Source organism: Eleginops maclovinus, chromosome 22 (assembly GCF_036324505.1).
Source record: "Eleginops maclovinus isolate JMC-PN-2008 ecotype Puerto Natales chromosome 22, JC_Emac_rtc_rv5, whole genome shotgun sequence".
Taxonomy (NCBI): Eukaryota; Metazoa; Chordata; class Actinopteri; order Perciformes; family Eleginopidae; genus Eleginops; species Eleginops maclovinus.
This window is the reverse complement of record NC_086370.1, coordinates 20,139,193-20,163,276: the sequence shown is the minus strand read 5'-3', so window position 1 is coordinate 20,163,276 and position 24,084 is coordinate 20,139,193. Positions and strand designations below refer to the sequence as shown.

At 43.8% G+C, this 24,084-nt stretch overlaps 1 protein-coding gene across 1 annotated transcript in view; it reads left to right on the top strand.

Moving 5' to 3' along the window:
* ehbp1 (EH domain binding protein 1) overlaps window positions 1-21,331 on the top strand; it is a 124,746-nt gene extending 103,415 nt beyond the window's left edge. Inside the window, 4 exon segments of the mRNA XM_063875343.1 lie at window positions 11,455-11,554; window positions 12,487-12,560; window positions 19,966-20,080; window positions 20,304-21,331. Coding sequence (XP_063731413.1) covers window positions 11,455-11,554; window positions 12,487-12,560; window positions 19,966-20,080; window positions 20,304-20,394 — 380 coding nt within the window. The 3' untranslated portion in view covers window positions 20,395-21,331.
* The last annotated feature ends 2,753 nt before the right edge of the window (window positions 21,332-24,084 follow it).

Sequence of the window (24,084 nt, the reverse complement as noted above, 5' to 3'; positions counted from 1 at the left end):
GAAATAAGTAGAAAAGCCTAAACATATTTACATTTATTACCCATTACACGTGTTTCTCTAAGCAGCTTCACCTCTTCCTGAAGTCTCCAGCCTAAAATCGCTGTCATTCACAAACAGAGCTCAGGCTACATTTTTTCCCACAATTCCCCTGTGTAACCTGAGGCTATCGGCAAGCACCCCCGCTGAGCAGAAAACAAAACACTCAAACAGAAAAACAGACTAATCTCTCTTTCCCTCTCTTTCCTTCTCTTCCCCTCTCTCACACACTGACTGTTTCAGCTAGGCTGCTGCTGAATGCTTTTCCCTTCACCGTTTTAAATTCTCTAAATCCTTAACAGAAATGCATCTTGAAATCTATAAAGGCATCTGAATACTGACACATGAATGCACGTCGCTTCATATTGTGAAAGCCAGATACAACGGCAGAACGTACTGCAGGGAAAGATGCTATAACAGCATTGGCAACAACTACATACACTGAAAAGCACCCAATAGAGGAAGGGGATGTTATCTCAATGACAATATTGGTGGAGCGTTTCAGAGATGTAGAAGAAATGTTGGTGATAGTTTATCCTTTTGCTCACAGTTGCAAAAAGCAGAAGGCCAAATTTGAGCAACATTTTTACTCTCTCTCTAAAACGCTCTGACGATATTGTAGCTAGAACCCGAATCACACTTAGTCGTAGTCATCGAGTAGCTGCTATTTAACAGCATCTGAATCACAATTACGACCAGGATCTGGTTTTAAATGAATGACTTCTTGCACAGGTTACTTTAAAAAGCCTGGGCATTAGGAGCTTAAGACAGAGATGGTAAACCTGCTGTATCTTCAAAATATTGCAGATTTTTGTTGCCCTTTTGCCTTTGGAGAAACTGCCTATTCTATGGTATCACCTAAATGACAATATGCTGAAACATTATTTTGTCATTTTTGCCTAAGAACGGCAGCTACCTAACCCAACATGTGCAAACCTGCTATCAGGAATGTAAACTTCTTCATTTTTGGAGCCTGGATGTCTCTGCCATAACACCACATTGTCAATACAAAATGAGTGCAGAGCAGGTAATGCAGCAGCTCTCAATATATATAAAGAAGAACTCCCTTAATGGCTGATCCCAGGCATGTTAATGGGTGTTTTGATGCGGAGGAGTTTGAACAGGTGGAGCTGGAGATGTTCTCCCAGTGTGCATCACCGCTGGTGTCGAAGTGTCTGATTAAAGACTGTGTAGTATCACTGGAGCCTAATAGAAGACGGCCCCCGAAGGTCCAAGCAAAGGCTCTCAACCTGAAGAATAGAAAAGGGCACCAGGCAGGACCCTAGCATGGGGTCTCTCCCCTCTCCTCTCCCCCCTCCATACCTACTCTTGTCCCAGGGCTAATAGGGAGGCGCCTATCACCCACTCACCTTAATAATAAAAGAGAGCCCCTGTGGAAAGGAGCTAGCAGGAGCTAGTGAAGATCACGCTGTTAATAGGATGATGGCTTTTTGCCTTTTGTCATGAGATTATGAACGGGGATAGCCTCTCCTCTCGGCTCCTCCACTCTTCTTTGCTCTTCCCTCACATGGTTACAGGCCTCCTGGAGGGCCCCGTTGAGCTGGAGTGGAGACAGGCGTAACCGAGGCTTTGTTCCTCTGCTTGTATGGTAAAAGGCTCGCTAATGAAATACCTATTAGGGGGTATCGGCAGGTGAGCTCCCCAATCAGGCGTTTCAGCAAAAACACACACAGGCGTACTGAGCTCACATATTCCCCTCTCCTGCTATATTATTACCTGAAGTGCTCTGGCCTCGCTGAAAGCTCTCGATTCTGCCGCTCTCTGTCTTCTCTTCATCCAACACGACAGCCACGACGGCCTAAGCTAGCCTAAAGTGTGTGGGGGGGGTGCAACAGAAAAGAGAGGATGATAATAGAAGTAATGAACACGGGTGATCATAATGAGAAAGGTAATTGAGAAAATGGTGTATGGCAGGCCCCCCGTATTCCCTTTTCCAGCCCCAAGTTAAGTGGGGACAGGTTGAAAATCATCTTATTTAGCGCTCGGTTAAACGGTTCTCATAGGAGCAGGGATTTCTGACGCTAAAACGAGCCGACAAGCATATAGCAGCGATACGGCGGCCTAATGGGTTAGCGAGCTTTTAAAGTGGCATGGTCAAAACAAGTTGTCCTCTACTGTTCAGATTATGATGAAGCTCTTGAGCGCTTCACTGCTGCTCTTTTCTTTTCCACTTTGATTGTTTTCTACTGTGAGCAAAAACTCTCCCTGTAAGACCGTACATGCTTCAGAGACTTGCTGTTTGATCACCCAGCATGTCCATTTATGTCTGTATGTATTCTGCTCCCATAAGTCCGTGTGTGTGTTGTCTAGCTTTTCTTGTGTGTGTCTTTCTGTTTCCTCCTGGCCTTCTCACCCAGACTGTGATAGAGACGGGGCGGGCTGGGCTTTAACAGACAGAGGCTGCCTCCACCAGCCCATAGTCTGCCACTCTCTGATAATGTTTATTGATTTGTGGCAAAAACACAATTTGATGGAGTAGGGCGAGGGAGGGAGGGAGATGCGGGGGGAGTTAAGGAAGCGGGAGGATTGTATTTGTGTGATTGTCACAGTTTGGCTAGAATAATGGAAAAATAGTCCAGAAATGGCTTTTGTTTTCTTGTAATCCGACCTTATTATAGTCCATTCTAGATGATAGTAAAAAAACAAAGTGTAACTCACTGTGTGTGTGTGTGTGTGTGTGTGTGTGTGTGTGTGTGTGTGTGTGTGTGTGTGTGTGTGTGTGTGTGTGTGTGTGTGTGTGTGTGTGTGTGTGTGTGTGTGTGTGTGTGTGTGTGTGTGTGTGTGTGTGAGAGATGAACATTTCCTCTCCAGAGTGAGTCTATTATGTGAACTCTGTTTGCCCGATTCCCCCCCCCCTTTTAACCTCTGAGGTGGAGCAGGGCGAGGTGTCTGGAGGTTGCTCTACTGTTCGCTCCGAGGTCAGACCTGTTTGCCAAAGGGTGTGTGTGTGTGTGTGAGTGTGAGAGAGAGAGAGAGTTAGCCGGGGCGCACAGTGAGGCGTGTGTGTTTAAGAGAGAGGAGGATGAGAGGAGGAAACATATTAGCGGGACTAACCTATGGTCTGTGTTTAACAAATGTTCCAACAGTGACAGGACAGAAGCTGCAGGTACCCTCCGCTCATTAAAGAGGCTTTGGCTGTAGATCATCTCCCTCTGCAGCAGTGCTCACGATCAGGGCTGCATGAGGACATCTACAACTCTAATGCCTCTTACTCCTGCAGGATGGAAAAGTCTCAACTTCATGTTGAACATAGTAATTAAACCTTCACTCGCATTGATTTGGTTTTCCTAAATTGCTCTGCTGTTTGCAGCTAATGCTTATTAACTGTCTTATTGCTATGTGTAGGAACTCCAGAGTGTTCAAGGTCAGGGACAGGAGCACAAATAGCAATCTAAAATATATCAAATGTATTATATGAATTAACCATAAGCCATTTCTAATTTTAACCAAACCGAGTGCATCTGATGCCTCCAAAAACTACCAAAAGTACTAAATATGAGACTACACAAGTTATTTTCAGAGTCGAAGTGTGTGAAAATGACAACAAAACAATGAACAGACATTATTGCTAGGAATGCAAATATTGATTTCTTTTTTCACACTGCCAATATTTTCCAACTCATTTTGGTAGATTCCAATACCGATAATCAAACTAATGCAAGACTCTAAAAATATAAATCATATTTGACTGTAATCATGACCACTCACTGATGCAGAAATAAAATGTATTTCCTTTTTAAGATTTTAGAACTCACCAGGCAGAGGAATCTACGTCTACATGTCATTGTTTCACATATTTTTGCTACTGAATATCTGTTTGCGGAAAATAAACCCGGTAGTTATATTTATTTTTGAGTCACAGAAAGACAATTTGCAGATATTGAGGCTCAGCTGTGCTTTGATTTCTCTAACATCGGATCAATTGATAGTGATTAACTGGTTTCCAACCTAACCATAGCTATTGATCGTTGCAGCAGGTGAGCCTTTTTTAAATCCACTACAAATGTTACCTCTATTGGATTAACCATTAACACCTCAACAGGTGTTCATTTCTCACCCTTATGGTCTTGAATTGTATATCAGTATTCTACTTTAATATTTTAACATTTAACACCCCTGCTGATTTCCTGTGATTATTGATTATGGAAATCAAAATCATTGCACAAGATCATTCATAATTAATGCATACTGAGCCGTTCCTCTCCAAAGAAGTCAAAGACAGACTTCCAGCGCTCATACACTTTGTAATTAGAAACAAATAATTATGCAGCCCCACTTATGATTATGTAAAAGAGCCTATTCCTCTCCCTGCTGCCTCCCTCCTCCACCTCCACCTCTTTTGTACGCTGTAAAGCAAGCAGTGGTTGACAAATGACACCGGTGGAAAAGGCAGTCATTGTGGCTCAGTGTGAGAGAAGGTTTTTCCTTTTTTCTCTTTCTTATTTCACTTTTCTCCTTTTCCTATCCGGGGGGGAGGCAGGGAGGCAAAGGAGGTGAGTGTGAATCGGTTAATGTGTTCCATTCAGCAGACATTATACACAGGTTCAATAAAGCAGGAATCTGCTCTATACGCTGCCACCATTGTGCCATTGAGGGCGGCTAAAAAGGCCTCGAACAAGCCTCCCTCCTCCGGAAAAAATAGCCCTCAGCAGCACTCCAGTGGAGAGCCGAACAGAAGAGCAGAGAGCAGGAGGAATCACATGTGAAATGTAGAGGGGGGAGGTTGATTCTTTCATATATCACAAGTGTTGTAATGTTGCCGGGTTGGGGACTGTTGCACTTGGTGTACATTGCTCTGAATAACAGCTTTAAAAAATGATTTTCAGAGGGAAACATTCGAAGAGAGGCAAACATTTAATGCTTACTATCATGTAGAAAGAAAGAAAAGAATACACATACATAAATACGCTCTCACTTATTCATTCGTATGCACATTTACCTACTTAGACACTCTTATGTGCGTACATGTTCACATATTGAGACGCATAAGGCTCTCACAGGCAGGGGTACACCACACTTTGAGATTCATTGGGTCGTGGGTCTGTCCATGATTGAGCTTTTATATTCTCTGTCCTGTTTCTGTGATTCTCCCATTGCTAGATTAAGGTCTGTTTGTTTGGACTGAGTTTAGGGTTCAGTTTTGTTATTTTTTTAAGTCCAGTTTTTCCCGTACTTTCCAACGTCAAATTAGTTAAAAAAGGTTTTGCCGTAATTGAAATTCTCCTTCAGTTCAAAAGAAACTTTTTGGATTATTTTTTATGCCATTGCTTGCGAGCCTTCACTCTCAGTCTCCCTGTCTCCCCTCCCTAACGAGACGCTCCTCTACTCACATTAATTAAATCAAGCCTTCAGTACTGTGCTCACAGTCCCCCCCCCCCATCCGCTCTGTGATTAGTCCGGCCCCTGTCATGCATATTCACGTCGCTGCAGTGACAGCCTTTTAACGAGCTCTTACCTAATCACAGGAAACAATGTTCATCCTGTTTCTTTTTACTCCTTCGTTTCCACATTTCCTTTCATGCGTCTCTGCCTTTCATCTTCCCCGATCCCCGCTGATATCAGTCGGGCTCGACGGTGGGATGGAGGGAGCGATGGAGAGTGTGGCTCGTCCCTAAATAAACAGCAATTCAGAAAGTGACTTAGGGAAAGAAGAGAAGTTCAGCTCTCCCTCCTCCTCCCCTTCTGTCTCCTCCTCCTCCCCGCCTTTTTACATGTCCGATAGACAAATTGGATTAGCAGCTATTGGATTAAATGGCAAAATGGTGGGATAAGAAATGAGATGAACGTGCTGTGATCACAGCTTTTAATGTTTTCCTCTTTCTGTCTCATTCATTCCCCGTTCGCCCAGATCCTTCAAGGCACAGAGGAAGTTTCTCTAGTGAAGGATTTCCTGCTTATCCACTTACCATATTTTATGCAATGATTAGGTAATGTTAAAACAAATAACCTGCTGTTATAAGTGATGTTTGAAGACAGTCTCGTTAGTGGAAGGTCAAAGCGTTGACCCCTGCATGGCCCACTCCTTTAATTACACACTGTTGCATCAAATATTGCATTACATATTGCACTGAAGCAATACATGGGTAAAATGAAATCCATTTTAATAATCACCTTTATAATAATGATTTGCTATTTCTCAGTTTGACTCACCTGTATATGTGTACGTATCCAATGTATTGGACAGATAAAGCTCTTTGAAGACGCCACCTTGGCCTCTGGGGAATTATGAGTGGGCTTGTTTTATAACACCTTGACCTTTCATACATGGAAAGATTAAACAAATAATTGACTGCAAATTGATATTGAAAATTAATTGCAAACATGCACTTCTTGATGGTGAGAGTAATATCTCACCAAGCAACTAGAAATGTGCACCTTGATGACAGATGAGCTAAGAAACACACTTGTAGTGATGGCATCAAACTGTCTATACACAGAGGCTCCTATCGACGTTAATGTTTGCACGGTGAGATTGAGGATCACTTTATATATGACTGACCTGTATACAAGGAATTAGGGATGTACTTGTTTGTTAAATGTTGAACTTGTCCAGATTTCCTGAGACTAGATGACTATGAAAAAATAAGTTTTGCTTTTTTAAGGAAACCTTCTTGTAGCTGTTTTTATTTGAGAGAAAAGTTTAATTCCATGTAAAAAGACACTTGGTTTGACCAATGCCACATCTTTTTTTCTCAGGTTTTGCACTGTGTTTGCAAGAAACAAAACAAAAAAGAAATCAATGAATAAACAAATACATGTTTTAATTGCTTTTAAGCAGATTTGGGCACCTTAGCAAATTGAATAAGTCCATATTGTATCACTAAAACCACTCCTGCATCTATTCAGGCCTAGAATAGTAGCATTACACACTTAATTAAAAAGCGGTGCAGCCATCAGCAGCAGCTTGACCACCTCAGGGTGGGTTTCATTATTCCTATCTGCACTGAATGCAACCGTGGCCAAGATCGCTATCTTAATCTTATTTGGGTATAGAGGCTCAGGCTGTCTGTTTCTTTTATTTCTTACTCTCATATGGATGCATACAAACACATGACCCTTCCTCACCAGCCTTTCTTATTTCCTTAAGGATAACAGTCTCTCTCCACACACACACACACACACACACACACACACACACACACACACACACACACACACACACACACACACACACACACACACACACCCACACACTCTGCACTGTGTGTCATTGTACTCTGCTGTGTGTGTGAGACAGAGAGTGAAACAAGAGAAGACGGAGACGGGCAATCAGATAGAGGGGTTGTCGGGATGTGTGTATCACTTGTATCTTGGCTGTGTGTGTGTGTGTGTGGGAGTTGATTGTATCTAGTGTGTTTCTCACCATCGCAGCCACGTTGATAGCTGAGGTAACACCAAACATGATATTAATGACGATAAAGTTTGGTGTCGGCGGGGGGACCCGGTGTATCTCCATCAGACACGTTTCACTAATCCTTTGATGTCCTGATCACACATTGTACCCGTGCCAAACTTACTGCTCCAGTCTCCGCAGATTCTGGCTTGTTTTTTTGTTGAGAAACGGCGTGTAAGGCAAGCAGCTAGACCCACAATGCACCCTGCCAAACCGCCAGATGCTTTGATCCAAGATGGCCCCCAGAGAGCCAGCATGGATCCACAGCTTCTCGGAGCCAAGGCTGGATTCACAGACACGGTGTCAGCGGCGGCTGCCAGCGACATTTACACCATTTGTCTTCATGCAGCACAACGCTCTCAACAGCTTCTGCTCTGCTGTTGTCCCTCCCAACATATGCCACCGGTCGGGCGCTCTATACAGTACAACAAGGGGATACATTTTCAGAAAAGAGGGTTATCCTACTTGGAATCAAACCTACAACCCTGCAATACAAATAAAGCTCTAAGCTAAGCAAATATTAAACTACCAATCCTTTTTACTGTTATTGGTCAATTGATTGATGATTTCTTCAGAAACAAAACAATTCTGATCTTCTTTTATTCCCAGCTTCACAAATATGAGGATTTTCTTCTTTTAGTATGAGTACATTTTAGGATTTTGGACAAAAAAAGCAATTTATAGATGCATACTTGTGCTCTTTGAAATTGAGATGAGCATTTCTGACATTTTACAGACTAAATGAAAGGCGAGCTTTTTATTATCTTTCACATTTGAATATGAATCAAAGAGTTTAAGCTCTGTAAATATGACTTTGTTTTAGTCCAAAAATCAGCAGGCCGTCCTCTGTCTCTTTGAGAGTCAGGTAGTCTCTGGAGGTCAGAGGTCATCTCTGGAGAGGGTGAGTGAAGGGAAGCTGAGCAGCTGTCGATCGCCCTCCATCCCCTCCTTTCTCTCTTGGCTTTGAAACCGCTCACCTGCTCACCCTTACTCCCTCCGTCTCTCCTTCCCTTTGCTTCCACTCTGTCCCTCTCTCCCTCCTATCCTTCCTTTCCTCTGACCTCCCTGTATCTCCCTCTCATTTCCTTCCTCCCTCCCTCCACCTCCCCTCCCTCCTTTCATGACATGCGGCTGGTGGTTGGCTGGTAGCTGCTGGCTGGCTAGCGGTGGGGGATATAGCTCTATAATCCCCCCTCGTCTTCCAGCCCGCCTCGCCACAATGTCACAGGAGCTTAATATTTGCCATTATTATTTGCTTGTTTTATTTGACTTCGAGGCAGCACAATGACCTGTCAGCGCCGGCTTTATCCCCCCTCCGAGTGTCGTCCGTTTCAAAGTTGACTACAGTAATCCACGAGCCCCCGATTCCGCTAAATCCTGAAGCTTTCTTTCATTCGCTCGGTCTTTTTTCCTCTCTCTCCCTCCCTCCCCGCTCCATCCTCCTAAATGAAATTACATACATCTGCTGGCTCAGAGTATCACAAATGTCCACACACTCACCGGTGTCCGCGCACACACACACACCACGCGCCTGCCTTTTGTCGTCAATGACGCAGCGGCCCAACACTCCCTCTCCTCTGCAACGAACGTGTGTGTGTGTGTGTGTGTGTGTGTGTGTGTGTGTGTGTCTCCTGTCCTGAGCAGCTGAATCCGTCTTTTTTTGCACAGATTGTGATCATATTCAGGTGCCCATAGAGCATCAAACGTGTTGTTTTTAAGTTTATAGTCTTGCAATAAAAGCGTGAGAATAATACGCTTCAAACTCCTCATGTTTATCTTTAAATCCGTCATAAAGAATAGGGGAAAGACTCATATCAGGGAATATAAATTGAAGAAATTATCTCAGCAATCCTTCCTGTATAGCGCGCTGTATAAACCATCAAAACTCGGCATGTTCTTCGTCTATTATACAGTCTACTAAAGCTTTTCTTGTCATTCAGAGGACCCCCAATTAATAAATAAGTGGTATGAAATGTCTTCTTAGTGTTAATTCTGTTATGATGCCTGTCGTCGCTTTCCAGCTATTAAACCTTCCTCTTGAGAGCGGGAGAAGGGAAGAAAAAAACCAGCGAGAGATAATAACATAAGCCTTAAGACGATCTTTCATCTGGCGTCCTCTGTTTTCATCCATTTCTTCTCTTCACAGACGCGCTGAGTGTCAGATTAATGCGGCTGTCGCTGCTTAAATGGCCTCCAGTGCCACAAAGCTCATATCCCAATTCCAGACATAAACAGTGCTAAGTGAACTGACCGCAGCACCGTGTACTTACACAAAGACGGAGAGAAAGGAAGACAATCGAAATACTAAAACCAACACATTTATAACAATAAACATGTGAGCTTTAACACCAACACACTGACACGTCTACCTCTGGTAACAGGTATTTACTCGGTTGTACATCTTGTATTTTACCCTATTTTTTGCATTCATCTGGAAAGACATTTTAATATTCAGTAATAAGTAGTATTTTATTAACATTTTAATACATTTGAACACCCAATCCTGTTGGTTTTACTACATCAATTAGACAGAAAAATCATATATTTAATTAAAAGTCTAGGTTTATGATACCAACCAGGATGTTTGTGTTTGTTATCAGATCATATTTTGGGGGAAAAAAGCCTATTTTACTGCTGTTTACCCCCCTGACTGATGGTTAAATTACATGTAAACCCACCAGGGACATCTCAATAACTCAGAAATAGTTGTGGTCTAGTCTCTGCATTGAAAATCATTGAAAAAAGACAGATGAAAAACTGCTACAAAATAATAATTGGACTTTAATTCACTTTTAAAATCATTTTAAATGTCTGATTTCAGTCCACTGAGGCAGACGACTGATGCCACAGTAGATGTCTGGTTTTAGCTCCGGGTGAAACTTTTCAAACGTGTTGTTGCTCACATTTAAAGGGTTCGATTCAATGCACTGTTTCCGTATCAGTTCTTTGCATCCCATTGTACGCTGTGAGGGAGCTACAGCGCAGAGCTTTAGCCCCAGGCGTGGGCGAAGCTTACATTAGCCATGCATCTGAGCGGCGCTAGCTCTCCGTGTGTGGAACATGTCTTACACTAAGAGTCGGAGAGGTGCAGAGACGTGTGTTTTCTGAAGGCCCGCTGAGTGATTGCTGGGATATGTATTGCCCTACAGTGAGAGGCTCCACTCTGTAAAAGAGCTCGCCGGTAATCGCTGAGTTAATCCCGCCCCGGTTGAAGCCATATTGACGTTGTGAAGACATGGTGTGAAGTATGTGAATGTTTACACAAGGAACATCAGCGAGAAGTGTATTCACACACACACACACACACATACACACACACACACACACACACACACACACACACACACACACACACACACACACACAAACATAAATAACTGGTGGACATACTGACTCTGCAGTGAGTCGTTTATCTGCTTCATCTCTCCCCTGTATGTGTGCCAGGGTACAGTGTTTGCATTAATGTTGCGTCTTAAAGTCACATATAATAACAGGAAATGACCATCCATCCATCAGATAGGACTGCAACTAATCGACTGATCTGCTCATTTTTCTCTTTATTATTCTATTCCTTGTCTATTAAACGTCAGAGAATAATAAAAAATGTCAATCTCAGCTTTACAAATTTCAGGGGATGTCTTGGGGGATGTTTTGTCAGTCCAAAATAAAAAAGATATTCAGTTAAATATGATATAAAACAGTAAAAACCAGGAAATCTCCACATTTGAGAAACATATAGACTATTTTCTGCCATTTTTGCATGAAAACTAGCCAAAGAAATCAAAACAATTGGCATTTATTTCACCGTTCATCGGTGAATCGCTGCAGCTCTACTATCAGCCTCCCTCTCTGTAACTGGATGTTGTTGTACTCTATTTTATCTTTATCTTTTAGCACCTGGCTTTATGGCTTCAAAAGGGTGCAAGGAGGAATAAATACGAACAGCTTATAGGAATGTAAAACTGTGTGTGTAACCCTGCTTGTTTTTCTGTGTTTGTCTACAGGTAACAAACAGGAGGAGGAGGAGGCCATGATGCAGGAGTGGTTCATGTTGGTCAACAAGAAGAACGCCCTCATCAGGCGACAGAACCAGCTCTCTCTGCTGTACGTATCTCAGACACTGACACTTATAATGCTTAATTTTGAAGTAGAAGCCATAAGCATCTGTTTATTTTCTATATATCTTGAGATGAATTTTAAAAACCTGGAACTATCGCACTTCCATTCGAGCATTAGATGAAACTAGTCGAAGCCACACATGCAGGAGTGTACTCCCCACTCCATTCAGCCCCTCTGTCTATCCGCTCATTGATTTACATGTGGACGGGATATGAAATCAATAGAAATGTGGCGATCATCACTCCATCGCTAGTCTCTTTGTATGTGGTCAGCTGCGACAGGTGGACACACACACACACACACACACACACACGCTGCCTTTTTTCTTCATTTGCAGCAGCCGGGATTTCAAAGTGTGCGGGTGGAGGAGAGATTGAAGTATTCATAATCACATTATATCGTGGGAAAGGCGAGGCTTTTAAAGTGGCCAATTGACAGAAGGGCTGATTATTAGCCTTTCTGTTCCCTCTTTGTGGAGGAGAGTAGGAGAACAGGCGCCTGTGAAGGACAAATTCTATTAGGGGCCGAATAAGCTCATTTTTTAATATGGCTGAAAGAGGAAAGAATTTAATTTGTGCTGCACACACACACGCCACATATACTCTCACACATGTGGACCACACACACATGGCATGTCCAGAACACATTTATTCCATTGTTTTTTAGACCCCTTATTCCCTGTTTTATATTACCTTTTCTCTGCTCACACACACTCACCCAGGGCTGTGTGAGCGCAGTGTGTGTATCAGTTATGTGCAGTAGATTAATGCGAAGCCGGAAAGGTTCAGGAGAGTAGCTGAATCGATGTTTATTGCAGGTTTCTTTAAGCGCTTAATGATTTAGTCATTAACATATTGATGAACTTAGTTTTTTTTTTTTCACTCCCTCACTGTCTCTCTCTTTCTAACTTGCCACAGGGAGAAAGAGCACGATCTGGAGAGACGCTTCGAACTGCTGAACAGAGAGCTGAGAGCCATGCTGGCCATCGAGGGTACGTCTCTCACACACACACACACACACACACACACACACACACACACACACACACACACACACACACACACACACACACACACACACACACACACACACACACACACACACACACACACACACACACACACACACACACACACACACACACACACACACACACACACACACACACACACACACACACAAACATTAGGTCTGCAGGTGTCAGGCAAGAGAGATCTCTCTGTTTTACTGACAAAATCTGAACCTGCTGTACATTTTAAGCTCCTAAATGTGTGTCATTACATGCATTTTGACACCCAAACACCTCCGATCTAATAAGTAATGTATCATTACTGATTTAGAATAAACAACAAACTGTCAAGGAGTCACTTTTCAGAGCATGTGATCATGTTGTTTTTTGTTAACAAACAACAGAAGATTTATTCCTCATTTCCTGGTGAACAAATGGTCATGTGATCCATGTTTCTCCACCTGTGTTTTGATTTCCATGAAGCCTTTTCAGTCTGTCTGCTGGCCAGCCTTCACTGAGATCCTAAAGCAGGGTGATTTGAATTCTGCGTCGGCTCCTTGATGAGGATTAAGATGCGAGCTTTCGAGGGATTTCACTCCCTGATACTTGATCAATGCTATCTGTTTCCTAGCTAGACCCCGACTAGCCGGTGCCTGATTTGAAATCCAGCCACAGCCACATGGAGAGAGAGAGTTTGTGAGGTTAAAGAACAGCTGCTCGGTTATATTATTGAAAGCTTGTTAACTATAGCGCAGCCGGAGAAGCAGCCATTGTGTCGTATCAAAGTTGTCAGGGGGCCAGGGAAGTTTAATCCCCTTCGACTGCGTCCTCTTTGGCAAAATGAACCTTTTGCCAATCAATGCTAATTGATTTTGCCATTCGACATTGACCACCGCCAACCCCTTCCCCAGCCCCCCTTTCTCCTCACTGCCTTCGGACACCCATTGTAATTTCACCGGGCACCTGATAAGCTGCGTGGTCCATAATAAATCAATTGTAATTAGCAAGAAAGGAGGTGGGCCAGGCAGGGAGGCGAGGGGGGGGCTGCAGATGGAGCCACGCTGGATGTCTTCTATTTATCCATCTGCAGCGTGCTCCAGTCCAATGAGAGGTGTGTGTGTGTGTGTGTGTGTGTGTGAGCGGAGATAGTGTGTGAGGTGGAGAGGTGGTGTGTGTCGTGTCACAGGGCTCCTCTCTGCCTTCATGTGGACTTGTTGGATTTGCAGCTGACTAACTTATCAGCCGGCCTTATTTTCCTCCCTTAGGGAAGCACTTAACATTCACAGGCTCTACCTTTCTGTAGCGGCCACAGATAGTTCTGAGCTGCTGGGGAGAGGTGTGTGTGTGTGTGTGTGTGTGTGTGTGTGTGTGTGTGTGTGTGTGTGTGTGTGTGTGTGTGTGTGTGTGTGTGTGTGTGTGTGTGTGTGTGTGTGTGTGTGTGTGTGTGTGTGTGTGTGTGTGTGTGTGTGTGTGTGTGTGTGTGTGTGTGTGTGTGTGTGTGTGTGTGTGTGTTGAGAAAGAGAGAGAAGATCAGTTGGTCTGTGTGTTTGCTTCTGTGTGGTTACATCGCACAGGTGTGTTTCTGTGTCCACCTATGTGTCTGTTTTTATATGTGTGTGTGTGTGTGTGTGTGTGCGCGCTGCCCATCTCCCCAGCTCTTATTTGGTGCTTGGGCAGGTCCATTGAGCGATGGTCGGGCGTGCGAGTAATTGCTGATTTGGTTGGCCAGTCGATGACACAGAGAGAGAGATGCACTGTGAGTCAGAGCAGAGGAGGAAAAAACACACACATATCACTGAGATAGACCTGACACACACACACACACACACACCTGCTGAGAAAAATATATACCTGCAATGACACACACACCACTCTCCCTCTATCTCTGCCTCTCAGTCACCCCACATAGTTACATATTGGACCTCAGACTGCATCACACACAGGTCTGGGTCAACGTGAGCTACAGCTAACTGCTAACAATGCTAACAGTAGCTCTCTATAACTATTGGTTTAAAAACATCAGCTGCAGTAGATGTGGATCATTTAATAAATCATAAAGAGACAGTTCACCCCCAAATCAAACATACATATAGTTCCTCTTGCATGTTATGCTGTTTATGTCGACCTTAGTGATGTCTGCCTTCTCTCAGAATTGAACACTTGATCAAAGCTGTAAAAATATACTTTGGCAAAACTTAAGAGCAATGTCTCCGAGTAATCACAACTCGAGATCACCCACAGACCTATGTAGTACGTCTTCATATAGGTATAAATATTCACATATAGGCAGGAGAAATGAAGTTGTGTTTTATCTTAGTTTGCTTTCCTGGCTCATTCTCAGTTTTGATGCTGCAGACCAGAACAGAGAGAGAGTAAAAGTTTGACTCATTGCTGACTGGAGCTGCATGACACTCAGACATGAGAAGAGGAAGAGGAAGAAAGAGGAAGTGCTTTGAGGTGAAAGAGGAGTCAGGAGCAGAGGATCCCTCTGAAATCAACTTTGAAGCTAAAGAGCAAATTATTCAAACGTTTTTTTTACTTAGATCTTAACAGGCATTTCTGGTGCTGTGATAAAACACATTTGAAGACCTATAGAAGTCACAGAGAGGGAAAGGAAACGTGAAGAAAGTACTTTAGAGGTAGAGAGGAAGGTATGATCTTACAGTTACTGCTGTATAACATTTCATTATGACTGAAAGGCAACAGTACTCTCATACCTTGTTTTGATGCCGGAACAAACTGCATAAACCACAATGAAGATGTTCACTAAATACAGGGTTACATCTAGGTCCAGAAATCCTTCTAATGGTGAACACATATCAATAGAAACATTGCTTTAAGTTAAAGTCTTACTTAAGGAAAGGTCTGTTAGTATATTCAAGTACCTCCAAACTGTACTTACATAGAGTATTTGAGTGAATGCTCCACCTCTCCGAGCAGGAAACATGTCTCTGCACAGTCAGGCGTTCCTCCAGCATCATGACGGTAGAAAAGTTTTCAGAGTTTGTTCAAATGTGCAGCGTTTGCCGACTGAAACAGTTGATGGTGTTTATTTACATGCTCCTTGATAACCCACCCCGCCCTCTCCCTCCCTCATCCCGTCCCCCCTTGGTGAGATGCCAGGCAGGAAATGCCATCTGTAGCCACACTCATCTCCCGACACAACATTTATCCACTATGCCCTCTTTATCTGCTTACCGATTCACACCTATGTCTGCACACACACACGCACGCACGCACACACAGCGCTGTGTCTTGGCTCCCTCTCAACAGGCCTCCATGCATATGTGTGCTAGTGTATGTGCGTGTTTTAAAGTGGACGCCCTCTCGCCATCTAAAAGGGATTTATGCATAGCCGGTCCCAGAGTTTTTCCTGTTACGGTTTGATATGATAAGCTTTTTTATATGTTTAAAATCAATATGTAATCCTATGCAGGAGCTTATCCCTCTCCACACCCCCGACACACACACAAACACACACACACACACACACACACTTCCCATTTGTAAATCTATTTGGGCTTTGTAACACATCGGGGCGGCGCGCTGCAGACCCTGATTGATTAGGTGCACTGTGCAATCCGATCACATGGGCGACTTTTGATGATGTTGCCAGCTCTTTCAGCGCTGCTAGTTGACTGGAACCACCGATAACAAGAAGCTCCGTTCCGCGACACGTCGGACTGCAGTTTCTGGGGGGAAATTTAGGAAAATAACATCTCGTTTTTAATTTATTTCACTGAGCTTGTTTGTGCTGGTTCATTCAGGTGACACAAACACTGGAGACCAAGTTTTAAATGTTCATGAAGAAGAAGTGTTCCTCCTCCTGCGGGGAAGCTAACATGGTGTTATAGGCTGGGTGTCGAACATATGCTGCAGCAGATGCTTATTATTTTAGATCCATGCTTCAGTTTCTGCATCATATGGATCTGTGTGTGTTTGAGGAAGTTACACGTAGTGTTTAAGAGCTTTACTGTCTCATAAAGCTTCCAAATGGTCCTCTGTTACCTTCAGCGTCCTGAAATTCAACAACAAGGCAGGAGATATTATATAGCTTTTCTAATTGTCAACACTAACAATTAGGGATGCACCGATTGCAAAAATGTCGCCGATACCGATGTTAAGAATACCAGATTTTGCCGATAACGATGCCGAGGTTTTACTACGTAAACTGCAGTAGTAGCATAGTCACTGATATAATCCTTCAAAATGATGCCCTGACTTCAGATTTGGTCCGTCAGATTTAAAAACAACGGCGCTAAGGCGACTTCTCCCCGTCACTTAGCAAAACATCGGCGACGGCCATCGGTGATGGCACCTTATTTTACCGATGTGCAGATTGTGGTAAATAGGGCTAACATCGGCCGATGTCTCACCGATGTATCAGTGCATCCCTACTAACAATGCATCAGTGTTTATCCCAGGGGTTTCTATCCGTGTCAGGGCTTCTCCAGAACTCGTTGGCTATCATTGAAGACCTGCAGGTTTGGAATCAGGTGACCCAGAACAGCTGGTCATTTCTCTGGGACTATTTCCAGTTTTAGACTGAATTATTGGTGCACTAGTGAGGGTTTACATCCACGAAACATGTCCCTCAGTGCAGCAGAGAGGCTGATGGATTTGTTTTTAATAGTTTTTTGTCAACAAATGAGCTCTATGCCACAGAGGAATTTGAAAAACAGTCATTCTTGGACTTTGTGACTAACAGAGAGTCAGATCTCCTGTTTGCTGTTGAAATAGTTTGTATTAATCTCCCATTTCTCCTCCCGCCTCTCCACTTCCTCCTCTGGTGAGACTTTTTGTCTCTTGACTCCACTTGGACTTTGGCCAAACCTGCTTTTGGAGGCCTTTTACCCTAAAACCAAGAGGTAGAGAGAAGAAGGAATGAAGGGGAATAAGTTTGTTAATGTCTGACGGCTCTAACATACAGTCTCTCTCAACTCGTGAAGCCGTGGATCAAATCCCTCGACGTCACATCGCTGTTCTGCGGGAGACAGGTGCTCTCCCCTCGCTGTGAGAGAGGACGGCTCTTTGGACCAGTTTTTGCTCTGTTGAATAAATTTAGCGTGGCAGAGCCGGGGCGCGGGGGGGTTCATGGGGATTTGAACCAGCGCATTCTTGTGAGCCTTGTGCAGACTCACATGGTTACCGTTGGCGAGGGTTATCTGAATACACACCCACCGTGTGAGCTGTACACACACTCCTGCAAGTCTCTCTCTCCCTCTCTGATGGGGGAGGCGGAGTTTAGGGTGTGTGTGTGTGGGGGGGTTCTGTGAGTGGCTGCAGGGTGTTTTGTTTGTTCCTGGGTGTCTGGTTACCCAGCCTGCACTGCTCTGGTGTTGCCTGGTCACGTCTCTCATCGGCTCTCCTTATTGTTTACCTTCCTAATGAGGGGGGCGGGACTCTGAGACATGTGATTGACAGCAGAGTGCTTGCCCCCCTATAACCCCCTTCACACACACACACACACACACACACACACTCACACACCCTTCGACCAGGACTTTGGCTTTTTGGCTGAGATGTGCTCTGAAGGAGAAGGAGGGCAGGATTAAGAGGAAAGACTTTTTTTACCTCTCTCTGTTTTTGTGGGATGTTTTTTAGCCCTCCTCTTGTGGGCCAGGCTTACAGAAAGAGAGGATTGTGGGAAAGTGTGTGGAGTTATGGCGGATATGGATACACACACATTCCTGTCTCACAATGAGGACTCATCTGCTTTTCTTTTTGACACAATTTGATTTGATTTCAAAGTGGCTTCAAAGAAAAGGAAACACTCTTCAGATCCGGGCAGCACATATTTGGCAGTTATTACGAAGTATTTGTCGACCCCCCCCCCCCCCCCCCCCGCCCCCACCAAAGTGTGAGCAGAGTAAATTTGCTTTCTTGAGAAAAAAAAGACCAAAGGAGGAGAGAGAGAGAGAAAGGAGCGAGACAAATATTGGGACTGTGTTCATTTCGCTCTGTGGTCGACTTCAAAGAGACCAGCGGCCAATGAGGAGAGAGCAGACCTTTCAGGACAAACACACTGCGCCCAGCGTGACACACACACACACACACACACACACACAGTCTGACTGCCGCAATTTGACTCAATGAGAGGGGGGGATATTTATTTTTAATAAAGCCACACTTATTTTGGGAGTGACATTTTACAACTCTCCCTTTATTCTGGAATCAATAGCTGGTTAAATATTGATAGAGGGGTGAAGTCTCGCACGTCTCAGCTGTTTGATTTCTCTCTGGGATGGAGAGGATTCCTTTTTTGTGTGTAAAACGAGAGAGGGGATGTTGAGGGGGAGACGTTCTCACGCTGCGCTGAGGAGGAGCTGCAGATTTCCTTCAGCGTTAGGACAGAGCTGGAGATGTTTCTGAATGTGAACGTGACTCAGGTGGATTTAAAAAGCTGCTGATCTGCCTTCTGTTGGCTCCTAGTGTGTAAAAGTTACCGTATTGTTGTTTCAAACGATCAAAAGGAGGTAAACAAACGCCTCGTTGTGATGGTATCATTCTATAAGCCCTGCTCAGTGTTAGGGGTGAGTTTTGGGGTGAGGTTGAGGGGGATGCTGCCCCGGTGAATGTGGAGCCAAGGGCGCCAGGCGGATATTTGAGCCCCAGGGGGAGAAAGAGCTCTCCTGTGGGCCTCCCCCCTCCAGTGAGAGGCTGAGGGGATTTGGATCGGGGTCCCACCTGGACCCTGTGGGGCCCCTTCCTGCAAAAACCCTGGAGAACCGAGTCAGGGGCCTCCCCTGTTTGTTTGTTGGTTTGTTGTTAGGACTTTCAGATATGTGTTTATTTACATGAAGACTCAAATCATTTAGAATCTGAAACGAAGCGAAACCAGAAACTGAATTCTTCACTCAATCTTATCAGAGATCTTTTTACTAGACTTGAAGTTAAAAATACAAAAACTTTAGAAATGTTTACAAATGAATAGAAACAAACAAACAATCCTCTGAATTTATATAAAGACTGCATACCGGCAGCCTGTTCCTGGGGGACTCTTCATGTGTGTGTGTTCACCATGAGGCAGATTAACATGACAATATCCTTCAAGTGTGTTTGCTTGGGTCAAGACATTGTAACTGTGCACACACACACACACACACAACCTGATGGAGTGTGTTTACATGGAGCTGGTCAACTCCACACGGTCCAATAGGAAGGTGAACTTCCTCTCTGTAGTCCTTCAGAGTTCCTGATGAAGAGCTGGAACAGGTGAAGCCGTGTCCACAGTAAAAGTGTTTCTAAAGCAGAGCTCAGGAGGATCCCAGGGACCTTAAACTGTGAGGTAGCATCACTCACACGCCTCTGGTTATCCCTGTGTCTGGAGATTTTCAAAATAAGAGTCCTCCGTTCTGAAGGTGTGTGTTCTCTGGTGTTGTTGCAGACTGGCAGAAGACGGAGGCTCAGAAGAGGCGAGAGCAGCTGCTGCTGGACGAGCTGGTCATCCTGGTCAACAAACGCGACGCGCTGGTGCGGGACCTGGACGCCCAGGAGAAACAGTAAGTTACCCACAATCCTCCTCTGCTGCACACAGGACAGTCTAAAAAGCGAATATCCAACTTTCTTTGGCATCGAGCATCGTAGTGAAAACACGTTACGGCAGCGACACACCTGTATGGGCGGGGTCCGCTGTGTGTGTGTGTGTGTGTGTGTGTGTGTGTGCCCTCCACCTCCCCGTTTCCCCTTCGACGCTTCTGATCTTTTGACCTTTGCCCTCCGCAGGGCCGAGGAGGAGGACGAGCACCTGGAGAGAACGCTGGAGCAGAACAAAGGAAAGATGGCCAAGAAAGAGGAGAAGTGTGTGCTTCAATGATTGTCACGTCAGAAAGAAACACAACCGATAAATGTAGCCGATAACAGAAATGTACCATGACTATAAGTATGGATATTATTATTGGATAGTGGCTTTCCTAGATATTTCTATCAGTTATTGGACGTGGTTGTTGTTTTGTTAACCGCAGAGACTGACCCTGCGATGCCTTTGCACCAACTTTATACTGACTCCCACTTATACGATATTTTTTATTTGAGTTCTCCTTTTGTTTACCGAGGACGGTACTTGTTTGTAATATATGTGAGAGGAGCCCTGTGTGGTATTTGCATGTGGTGACGCAGCAGCACAGCCTCGAATGTGGAGCAGTTTGAGGTACAGCACAACGGGGTTTAACGTGGGGATTTATCTTTTGTTTTTCATCGTGTTGGACTTTTTAAAAAGGAAAAAAAAAGAGGTTATAATATCAGTCTTTTTCAAGCTACTTCACGACTTGTGTATCTTTTTATCATTTCATTTTAGAGTTTTTACTTGTAAAATATCTTCATAAATCATGCATTAACTTTCCTATTGCTTTTTTTTATGTCTTGGCTTGAAAGCAGTTTACCAAAAGAGAGATCATGTTTAAAAAGAAATGAGAAAATATCACGTTGTACATTTTTCCTCTCTGCTCTGACCAATAGCATCCAACACGTTTGTCAGGATTCATGCAGTCAAACAAAAAAAAGATATATATTATTTATTGCCGTTTTATCATTTTGAAGCTGCTTGTAAGTGGATCTACCGTCACGTTTCATGTTGATTTTGCTCGACAACTTTTTTTTTTGGTTTGTATTTATTGTATTCTGAAGAAGAGAGCTTCCACGTGCATCACTTAGAGCTCCACATCTGGTGCAGGTGTTCAACATTTATCTGTTTATTTATTCCAGTGTCATAACCCAAGTCTTCAATAATAAAGTCCTTATGATTTCATACTCCACAGATGTGTGTGGTGCATTTTGTTCTGCAGCTTTTTTAGTTTACAGGCATTTTGTTAATATTTCAACCCTGTGTGGGGGATTTAAAGACTGTTTTCTTAGTATAGAAATTGCACACACACTTCTAAAACTCACTTTTAATCTGTGTTTCTATTTTACCTCAACACCATCCAGACTATATTCCTGATTTTTGTCTTTCTTCCCATTGCAAAACTTATTGAAATGCATTCACAGAAGTGGCCCTATCACTGCCTCCACCAGCGAGCTGCGTTCAGCGCTGCTTATTATTCTGCGCTCTGTTCAATCCCCCTGCGACCTGTGCGTGTTTATAAATTAAAATTGGCGTTTGGGTTTTTGTTTGAGGTCGGTGCTGAGCAGGTTCCTCCGAGGAAGATTAGAGGAATCACTTTTTACCGAGCAGATGCTTTTTTTATTCTCCCCCCCCCCACCCCCCTCTCGTCTTTCTCTTTCTCTCCGGGCCGATTTCAGCGCGCTGCAGACGGGGGGCAGAGCTGGAGAGGCTCGGTCATCCGCAACCAGGATGAAGAGGGGGATAAAAACTGAAGAATTAGCAATATTAATATTTAGATGTGGGAAAATAATATTTACCCTTATTTTTGTCGTGCATTTCCGTTGTTAATGGTGTCAGAATAAAATAAAATGAGAAATGTCCCTGCAGTAAAATGTCTGCTGGGTCCCTGCAGGCAGCCTCACATCTCGGATGAAAGCAGGAAAATAGGTTGTGACAGCAGACGTCCTCCCCGGCCTTTCTAATGCCTCCAAAATTAATTTGCTGATTCGTTTCTTCTCTGCTTGGGACCAACTGTACGCGCACTTTACGCACCGCACGTCCCCCGAGGCGCTTTGTTTTACTTTGTATTATAAACGCGTTTATCACAGGGGTCTGTAATCTGCAGAATAAAAGCAAAGAGCCACAACGGTGAAGGAGATTTTTGCACCGTGCAGTGTGTGTGAGAGAGTGTGTGTGCAGGAGATATTTTAAATGTATTATAATACCTGTTTTTTTTACATGGATCAAAACTTGTGTAAATAATTTAAATATGGTAGGTATTGTTTTAAAGCTCTTCATTTATTTTGTGTTCATGCGTAAAACTGCATTTAAACTGTTGAATTTGACTTAAGTTTTGAGATGACTTCCTTTTATTTCCAGTATTAAATCCATGTTTAATTGAAACTACATTTAATACCAAATAAAACCAAAACATTTCAGGTAATAAATCCAATATTTAAACATTTAACAAGGGTTTTCTTGAAAAAAAATAGAGAATAAAATGACAGTCTTACCTGCGCTGCATCACCCGGGCGTCTATTCTGTTCCTGTTGAAGCAGAATCTGTAAAAACACTTGCAGTCAGTTTCCTATTTTTCAGCATTTAGGCGCTGCGTAAAAACGCGCGGATCCTCTCTGCGCTGCTGAGGATCCTCCAACTGAATGGATTATTTTCTCCTGTGCTTTGAAGTCTTTTGGCTTCACCTCACAGGTGCTCAGTTCGGCCTTTTGCTTTTACTTCCTTTCCCAGCCGAGTCCTAAAAAGAATCAGCACCTGAGGGATCCTGGGTCTCCGCGCAGCTCCGGAGCTCCACTGTGTTTTTATGCATCACGGTTTTAATAATAAGCACCGACAACATCCCCGCAGATCCCCGTTTCTTCCAATCCTGCTGCCGGCTGAAGGGACAAAACTTTTCCCCCTCCTCTTCCTCGCCGCCTAATCCCAGGCTTTACCAGCTCAGCATTAAGAAAATTCAACTGCAATTTGGGATTAGACAAAATACTCTTATTACAAAAGGTTGGTGATAACTTGATACTTGTTCAGGGGTTTATCTCGGGGTCTTACTCACATCCAGAGAAAAAAACACAAGAAATGTGTGTAGGGGAAATGTCAGAATAACCCGAGTCTTTTGTTGTGAGGGCCATATTTGTTGAATGGCCTTTTTGCATAATTTAACGGAGCCTGTGTGTGTGCAGAGGAGGGGGGGGGCTGCTGTTTCTCTCAGGCCCTCTGACTGCTCGGACTTCAGATGAGGGAATAAAAAAGGTGCGTAAAAAGTGTTTGACCTCCGGGGAGCAGCCAGGCAGCACAAACAGAAATCAATTAACCCCCAAAACGTCACATTTTTTCTGTCTCTCTCTTTCACTTTCATGCTATCACCTCCTTTATATATTCAACCACACATCCACTGTCACCATGAGTCTGATTTTGACCCTTTATTTCGTCCTCTGTGCGTAAAAACATGGATATACTTTATGTACATTAAGATGCGTTTACGTGCCTTTTGGTGCGTTCAGGCGCCCTTTTCCTTTTTCCTGCAGCATCACTACAGGCCTCCACATAACCTCCAACATCTGATGTCTAAGTTTCTCTGTCAAAGCTCTCATCGATGACTTTTAAAGGCACTTTGATACTCCTCCTCACACACACACACACACACACACACACACACACACACACACACACACACACACACACACACACACACACACACACACACACACACACACACACACACACACACACAAATGTAATTTCCATGCCTGCAGCTTCTCTCTCTGAACATCAGCTCTCTTTCAGCTCAGGCCTCATTTACAGAAGTTTTTTTTCTGCAGAGATTCACAAAGGAGCTGCATCCCCCCACGACCCTCTCTGACAAAAACAGAAGCAGAACATTCTGTTTGTTTTGGGGTTAAAATCACATTTAAAAAAGCATCCATGTTTAAATTGCAGGATGTGATTCAG